The 8,401-nt window shown below is 45.5% G+C and overlaps 1 protein-coding gene across 1 annotated transcript; it reads left to right on the forward strand.

The window, feature by feature from the left end:
- Nucleotides 1-309: 309 nt before the first annotated feature.
- On the forward strand, nt 310-2,729 carry LOC115636962 (C-type natriuretic peptide 1-like). Its single transcript, XM_030537718.1, has 3 exons — nt 310-466; nt 1,558-1,875; nt 2,334-2,729. Exons 1-2 carry the CDS (start codon nt 377-379, stop codon nt 1,861-1,863), a joined length of 396 nt encoding a protein of 131 aa, XP_030393578.1. The 5' UTR covers nt 310-376; the 3' UTR covers nt 1,864-1,875; nt 2,334-2,729.
- Nucleotides 2,730-8,401: the final 5,672 nt, after the last annotated feature.

Here is an 8,401-nt window from a genome sequence, read left to right on the forward strand (position 1 = left end):
GGTTTAGTGATCACCTCCGGCAACACAGTGCAGAAAACTGACATACAGGTGGCATCAGAAGAGCAGGCTGCAGATCAACAACCGCAGGGTGCGGCCACACAGCTCAAGGAGTGAAAAAATGTGCTCTTCTAACTCTCTTTTTTGGCTGGGAATAAAACTCCCTCCTCCCCTTGGGCTAATGAAAGCCGATCAGAACCTCTTAAACCAATCCTGGCTGTGGCAAGAGCTCAGAGGTGGCCCTGGGAGGGGTTGGGGGAAGGTATAAAGGCTGGTAGCCAGAGACATAGAGTGACATTGCAACTGGAGAAACTCGAGGGGGGGAAGAGGAGCCAGAGACGTCCCATCGTTGCAGGAGACAACACAACACAACACAAAGATGAACCCGAAGTTTATTTTCTGCTGTGGATTTCTGCTGCTGCTTCTCAGCCAGGACCAGGTGAGGGCCAAACCCCTCTCCAGTTTACAGGTAAGAGAGCAGCTGCTCATTTCAGTATCATGGGGCTGATGATTTCTTGGAACTTGGAGTTACTGGCTCCAAAGCTTCAGATTAGATATGGCTCTTCTTAGCCCTCCCTGGCTGCTGGAAAATGCTCAAGAGCATCGGGGTCATGAAGCTGGCAGGTGTGGGTTACTTAACTGAGCAAAACCAAAGCTATTCCTTGCCTGACTTCTATTTTGATTGACTTTAGATAATTGGAGGTCAAGTGTTGTTTGTTCCCCAGGAATAGGAGGGAGACTGCAACATTTCAGGTCAGTCTGGGATAGGGTGAAGTCATTAAACTTCAGAGAAGCGGAAGCTGCATTCTCTTACCCAGAATATGGACGTCCTCCCACCTGTAGCCCTGCTCTGGGCACCGGCAGGCTCATCCCTCAAGTTCCTAACCTGGCTCTGTCTCTAGCTGAAGTATCTGGTTTTGGGTGCATGCTATTAACAAGGAGGGGAATCTTCTCTCAGCAGAATTGCAGAGGATTCAGTCATCTGCTTGATAAACCCAGGGAAGGGAGGGAGAGAAGGGATCCTACGCTGTTAATAAAAAGCATTTTAAGCATCCTCGGTAGAAAGAGTATCTTCTAATTAGCTCACCGTCAGTCCAACATCCCTATATACCATGTAACCCTCCAGCCTCCTCAGAGCGAATCCTTCCAGCGTCAGCCTAGCCTCTCTCCAGCTGTTCCACTATCTCCATCATTTGCTTAGTATTCCTTCAGTCCCCGCCCCAAGCCTCTTTGTTTATCATCCCAGACACCCGGCTCCCAGCTTTAAGAGAGACTCCTTTTACATCCCTCACTTTTCTTGTCCATGTCTAACTAAGACCATAGCAGTAGCCCGAAGGCATCTGAGAGCTGGTGTCCAACCTAAAACAGAGTTGTTAGTGGAGGACAACGAAGACCGGAGATCATCATCATTACTTTGTTGACGTTTTAGCACATTTTTTCCTTCCGAGTCAAGCTTAAAATCGGTTTGTTGAGGATTAGCATCGATGTAGGTTTACATGACAATAATCGAAGGAAGGTCTGAACCTCAATACCTCCCCTACTCTCCTCCCTGTCTTTCAGAGCCTGTCCAGATTGTTAGATGAAGATCTGGAGCATCCCCTGGCCTCAGAGGAGATGGACCAAGAGCGAGAAGACATGATCCCAACTGGTGCCTTTGACCAACAGGACTCTGAGCTCCAATGGGCCCGAAACTCCAAGGACCAGCCCGAGGGGGTCCCCATCAGCGACAGTACCTTCCAGAGGCTCTTCAGCAATCTTCTGGGTTCATCCAGGAGATACCGAGGCAGGAGCAAAAAGGGCCTGTCCAGGGGGTGTTTTGGTGTCAAGCTGGACAGAATTGGCTCCCTGAGCGGACTGGGATGCTAACTGTTCGCTATGGTAAGAGAGAAGCGGCACGAGACTGTGTGTGTGTGGCGGGGGGTATGGGTATGTAGAGGAGGAAGCGTTTAGAGCTCAAATTGAAGGAAAAGGTACATACGGCACTTGCCATCCCTGCTCCCCTCAGACCCAAGGGACCAACTTCACCTTGGTGCAACTCCACAGACATCCCTGGTACTACCTGCACATTTGGCTTATTAACCTTACACCTCCAGGGCCTTACCCGCCCCTCCTTCACCTTCTCCAAATCTGCTGTATGCAGTTTGTCCTACCTCAGAGAAGCCAGCCAAGAGAGGCTTTCACCAGCTCCCCAATGACGCTGGCGTAAATCCAGAGAAGCCCCATAGAGCAGGGTAAGCGAGCAGAACGGGGCCCTAGAATAGTGAAGTCAATAGTTCCAGTTAGTGAAATCTGGTTGACCTCCTTTCTGTCACTTATTCCTCTTGTTTCCTTGGCAGGATTAAGACTTTCAGGACCTAGAGGACCCGTTGCCTTTCAATGAGATGTTCAGCTCAAACTGCTCCAGCTCCACTAACTCCCCTGTAGACATTGTGCTGAATGAGTTCCTCCCAGGCCATCTATACGTGACCACTAAGAAACTGGCCATTGTTCCATAGTTTGTATCACAGTATTACCTTATCAAAGCAGTTATCGGTTCCATTTATTTGTCTCGGTTACGTGCCATGCGTATGAAACAGTCCTCATTGTGTCATGGATGCTGAAAATCCGCTGGTTTTCATCATCTGGTGAATGTGTTTCTCACCTCCACTCTGATTTTCTTCCTAGTTCATCATTCCTGAGGACAAAGCGTTGCCCTGATTTACATTGGGTCAAATAAATATGAACTATTCAAATTTATCTGATGGCTGGTTAATGGTCCCAAGAGATTGTTTGCAGAAAGATAAAAAGGGATTTTATAAAAACAAAACAAAAACCATATACTTAAGAAAACGAGCTTTTTTTGGAGGGGGGTAAGGGGAGAAGAAAGGAAGCCCAAGAGAACGCAGCATGGCTGATGCAACAGTCCTCACGGGGGGTTGAACCCTGGCCTTGTAGCACCAAAGCATTTGCCTCTATCGTTTGAGATAAAGAGATAACTCTGTTAGCTAGCAGCAGTAGTAGGTTGTTATTCTGTATGTGGGCCAGCCACTAGAGGGGGATGACACACTTTACAAGCAAGTGACACTGATGTGAGGCCCTTTTGCATATCTATTCTAAGGAAGTTTTCACCTTCTTTGCTAAGTGCCACAGAGAGGAAGTCCCAGCTGAAATGCCTGGAGGAGGTTTGCATGTCTAAGGGTCAGTCTTGTCTAGAAAAACATTGTCCTCCTCGAAGGGAAGCTCATCGCGATCCCTAGTCTTATGCATGGATCACTTGGGACACAAACAGTTTTCTGTCAAAAGTTGTATCCAAAATATACCTGGGTAGACTCTTTGCTGCAAACAGTTCAATCACTGAACCTGGCCCTGTTTTCCTGGGCCTCAGGCTATGTCTCCATTACAGTCTGTGTTGGCAGCACTGATGTCGCTCAGGGACAGGAGAGCTTCTCCCAGTGACATGGCTTCTGCTGTTCGCAGAGGTGGTTTTATTATGCCAGTGAGAGCTCTCTCCTGTCGGCACAGAGCGTCTTCACCAGACACTGCAGCACTGGACGTGTAGACATGCCCTCAGCCTTGTTCATTGGTACTCGAGACATGGGGTGTAGTTCCTTCCCTAGGCTGCTTGCCAAGGAGCTGACTGGGCAGCCCCGATGCTGGTGAGACGTTACTGGGGCTACTCATGGATGAACAGGGGGCACATAATTGGGCACAGCCTGCCCACTGCCTGCCAGCGTTGTTCTGCAGATTTTCAGTGCCGAACTCACACTGATTGGACTGGGGCATGTAAGTTGCATTACATTTTTTCTCTTCTCTGATGGCAGGAGTAGCCTTCTTAAAATCCAGCGTCCAGTGAAAATTCTTGCGATCATTAAATTGAAATTTACTTTCCATGAATATGCCACCATAATTCATGTAAAAGGCCCTGCCCTGAGCAAACACCCTGCCTGTAAACTTGCTCCCCACAGAATTCCCGGGAAGAACACACAATAGGGGTGCAGGGACACACAAAGCAAATTTGATTAAAGCTAGCTCAGCTACAACCAGAACTGTCTACATGAGCTGCACACCACATGATTGCAGTGTAGACATGCCTGTAGTTTCTGGACCTGCCCTTAGCCACTGTGAGGCTAGGGCGACCCTTCCTCCAAGCCTCACTGTGGCTTTGACAACTTCCTTAGAGCTACTGTGAAATCCGAGTTCCAGTGGATTTACACCAGTGCACATCAAGACGTGTGCCACCCAGCAGCATTACCCCAGTTGGAAACTGGGGTAAAACAAGTTCAGATTCCTACCCAGTACATTTTCGAGAACACTTCTGCATGGAATTTACAAACACACTCCCACAGGGGATGCTGCAAATTCATGAGCGCATTTCTACAGAAACTGTTAGAATCTCACCAGGAGGGGACCCCGAAGCCCAGAATTACTTGCGAATGGAGGTGTCCTTTCCTTTCTTGTTTGTGGTTCCACTTTAGCCTTTATAAATCCTTTTAACATTCACAAGTCACCATCAGTTTATTCTCTCATGGCTACTCCTTTATCTCCCTTTCATTTCCCTTTTATCTCTGTTATTTCAAGTTCCTAGAAATGCAAAGACTCACAGAGAAAACAAAATAACCCCTCTCCCCCCAAACACTACTTTCTCCTAAAAGCGACACACACACATTAGTGGATCTCATGCAGCCAGTGAAGAGACACTCTCTCAGCCTGAGAGTAGGAAATTCAATGGCAATTCCTGAAGGTCTCTAGCTGTCAAGCTTCATTAGGTCTTATGCACTCATCATTTATTCTATTTAAGAGATCAGCTTTGTTTTTCTCTCTGAAAATTAATCAGCGATATCAGTGAGAATGAACAAAACTGTCTCTTGCTGGGGAAAGATGTTCTAATCATTTACTTAGGCACATCAGAGCTCTAAGCATCCTAGTTATGAAAGAATCGATGCACCATATCCATTATATACAGTGCTACTTTTCGGCGCAAAATGGAACATTCCACCAATGTTCTCGAAATGATTCATGACATCAAATGAAGATAAAGCCAGGTAGAGGTTGAAGGGCTCTGGCAAGTTGAGTTAGATCCCAGATTTAGATTTAGGTAACAATGGTTTTGTATGGTGGTAGGTTTCCACTCCCATTCATCATGAGAAAAGGAAGCTCATCTTCTGACTACAGTGGTAAAAAATCAGTGCAATCTCAACACGGCGAATCTCAGCTCGGTTTCAGAGTGACTGAATACAGTCATAACTGTAGTACATAAAGAGAAGGCTGAGGTGGGACGTAGTCTTCAAATATGTAAAAGGTTGTTATAAAGGAGCTGATGATCAGTTGTTCTCCCTGTCCAATGAAGGTAGGACAAGAAGTAATCAGCTTAGTTTGCAGCAAGGACACTTTAGGTTGGATAGCAGGAAAGCTCTCTCACTCTTTCTAATATTTAAGCACTGCAACAGATTGCCAAGGGAGGTGGTGGAATAAATCCCTGTCCTTGGAGGCTTTTAAGAACAGCACTTGTCAGGGATAGTCTAGGCATGTTTCATCCTGCCTCAGCAGAGGAGGACAGACTAGATGGCCGCTTTAGATCCCTTCTTTTCTATGAGCTAATCTAGACAGAACACAGACATATTCCTCAGTCATGAAGGTCCTGTTGCAAACCCATGGATTAGAGCGTGCCGACCTGTACATCCTCAGAGAGATGCACTGACGTCAACGGGTCACCCAGATGGGTTCAGCTGCAGGATTGGGGCCATGCTTGGTAACAACTAGAGCTGGGTAAGGCTTTTTTCCCACTTTTTTTTTTACTGGAAAAAAAAATGTGTTTTTCAGGGTCCAAAACTATTCACTGAATTTGGATCCAAATAATTTTGATTGTGGAAAAAAATAAAAAGGAGTCTCAATGTTTTGTTGTGACTTAGATTCAGAACAACATCAAGCTTTCAAATCGGGCCAGTTAAAAAACACCAGAAAGACAAACTAAATCCACCCAAGGAAACGGTGATAGGCACCCCAAACAGCCAAGCTGAAACAAAAAACCTTGGAAGAATAACTGGGTTTGGTTAACTCAAAATGACTTGAAATACTTGGGGAGGGGGAGGGAGATTGTTTGGGTCAGCTCAGATCCCTTCAACGGATTTTTTTTTTAAATTCAGTTTTCTCCCATTTGACAAAAATTTAAAAAAAAAAGTTGGGTTCAAATCAGACCAGATTTTTCAGTTCAGCTCCCAAAGCGAGAAGTCTAGTATTTGCCCATCTCTAGAACCAACAGCTCCGCTCTGCCCTTCTATCACCCCCTTCATGCAAACATCTCAGAGCCCTGCACAAAGAAAAGTAGATGGATAAAAATAAAATGCCAAAATACAAATATCCTGCCAGTGATAGGACAGGGAGAGTCAACGGGGAATTAAACATGTGACCTATCTGACCAATCACAGCTCAGCAATACCACTCCTGATTTGACTATTGAACAGTGGCTATCAAGCCACAGAGTAAAAAAAAAACAAAAAAAAAACACAAGTCACATAAATTAAAAGAAAAAATACAATTAAGAAAATTGCTACCTGCTAGCAGACATTCAAAAGCAGAAAGAGGATAATCTAGAGAGGTTACTGAAGGCAAATGTTCAGATGAACTCTAACGTTACGTACCTGGTTTTAGTGAAAACAACTGTGGTTTTGAACATGAAAAGGCCACACTGTGCTCTCACTTGTTTCACTCCGTGGAATTGTTCTGGAGTAACTGAAGGCTAATGCTTGCCTTCTCTTTGTTTTCTCTTAAATCAGTTAGTTCACTTCAAGGTCCATCATGTTCTCATCGTAGCTGGTTGCTTCAGATGCTGCTTTCCAGAGGCAGAAGAGAAAATATGAGCTGATTTGGATCTGTTATATCAGTGCAAAGCCACCCTGGAAGCCAGTGCAGTGACTCTGGTTTTACACTGGTTTAACTGAACTCAGAGTCTGGCCCAAAGTTCCTAAAGAATTTGGGTCAGAGGCCACTTTTCCTCTTAGTGGCTGAGAATGTCTTGACCTTGAAGGCTGAATGATTCCCTGCGTGTGCCCAGAGGAGAGGGAAGATCTGGAATTAGAAAGAGTGTCAGCGCTGCACAGGCAGGGAGATGGAAGCCAAATAACACCACTTCTCATATTTAATGCTGATTTGATGCTCTAATGAGGACAATGCAGTGCATATCCAGGAACCAGCCGGGACTTTTCATTTATGTATTATCTTGGTTGTGATATAGGCTATCATCGTTCAGTCAATCCATGCCCATCCCATGTGGCTGGTAGTCTTACAACAGTTCTATTCTCATAACTATTATAAAGGAACAGAACAGGCTGCTTATTGCTCCGCCGATAATTGAGAAAACCAAACAAACATCCCGGCTTCAATAACCTCCTCAGCTAGCTGGTTCCTCTAATGCCAGGGAGAAGAAACAGGCCTGGGAAATGAATCAGTTTGAGGTCTCTCAGCAGTGTTAGGTCAGTTAGTCACAGATGGTGGAGTCTTATTAGCTTGTGATGATGTTATTGTTATAATTTGTATTGCAGTAGTGCCTATGAGCCCTAATCGGAGGCCAGGACCCCACTGTGCTGGGCTCTGTACCAACACAGAACAAAGGTGGTCCCAGCCCCAGAGAGCGAAGTAGGGCTCTGAGAAACTGTTTGAATGCACTTGTAGTTTCCCCTTCATCACAACCTTAGACCCCAATCTGTGACCCAATGGAATCTAGCCCCATTCAAGCGTTGGCCAGGGGTAATAGAAATTTACTGGCAGGCATCTCCCTTCCTCTCTAGCACTAGATTCTGGAGGCTTACTTCCTGATCATCCTGTGCTAGTCTCCAGTTACACTGGTGTACACCCAGGGTCAGTGAAGCTACTCCAGATTTACACCAACATCATGGAGATCAGAATCTATATCGTTGTGGTTTAAGACACAAGTATGTACCTGAAATGGACAAGAACTTGGATTCCGCAGAGGATGCTGTGTGACCAGCAAAGCCGATCACCTGGGCATTGTGTCTCATCATTTCAAAAGGGTATTTTTCAAAATGTCACAGGGAACAATTTACATCTCATCAAAGGTTCTCTAATTAAATCCCAAGGACTCACGCTGGATGTGTTTGCCCTTTCGGTAACTTGCTTATTACTATTGGTATTGAAATGTTCGCAGCTAACCTTTTAAGTTAGCCTGCTAGTCAGATAAATGGGGAAAAGGCTCATTGCTCTAGCAGCACAGTTGTTTCAATCTGGCTGGAGTAGAAGAACAAAGCAGCAGAGCATGAATTTACATATGGAGGGTGTGAAAGTAGCTGAGAAGACCAGAAGTGCCTCCCCCCTCTTCTTTTTAAAGATGAAAAACACATTCTGTAGAATGCTAGGAATGGAGTACAATGACCTCTGGTCTTGAAAGCGTCAATGGCATCATCTTATTCAA

This window comes from Gopherus evgoodei, chromosome 18 (genome assembly GCF_007399415.2).
Source record: "Gopherus evgoodei ecotype Sinaloan lineage chromosome 18, rGopEvg1_v1.p, whole genome shotgun sequence".
In the NCBI taxonomy this organism is placed as follows: domain Eukaryota; kingdom Metazoa; phylum Chordata; order Testudines; family Testudinidae; genus Gopherus; species Gopherus evgoodei.

What these genes read in the sequence shown, in the direction of transcription:
- LOC115636962 (XM_030537718.1), top strand. Translation starts at nt 377, where the DNA reads ATGAACCCGAAGTTTATTTTCTGCTGTGGATTTCTGCTGCTGCTTCTC. An exon ending in AACCCCTCTCCAGTTTACAG is followed by an intron (nt 467 to 1,557) that starts GTAAGAGAGCAG and finishes CCTGTCTTTCAG; the next exon opens with AGCCTGTCCAGATTGTTAGA.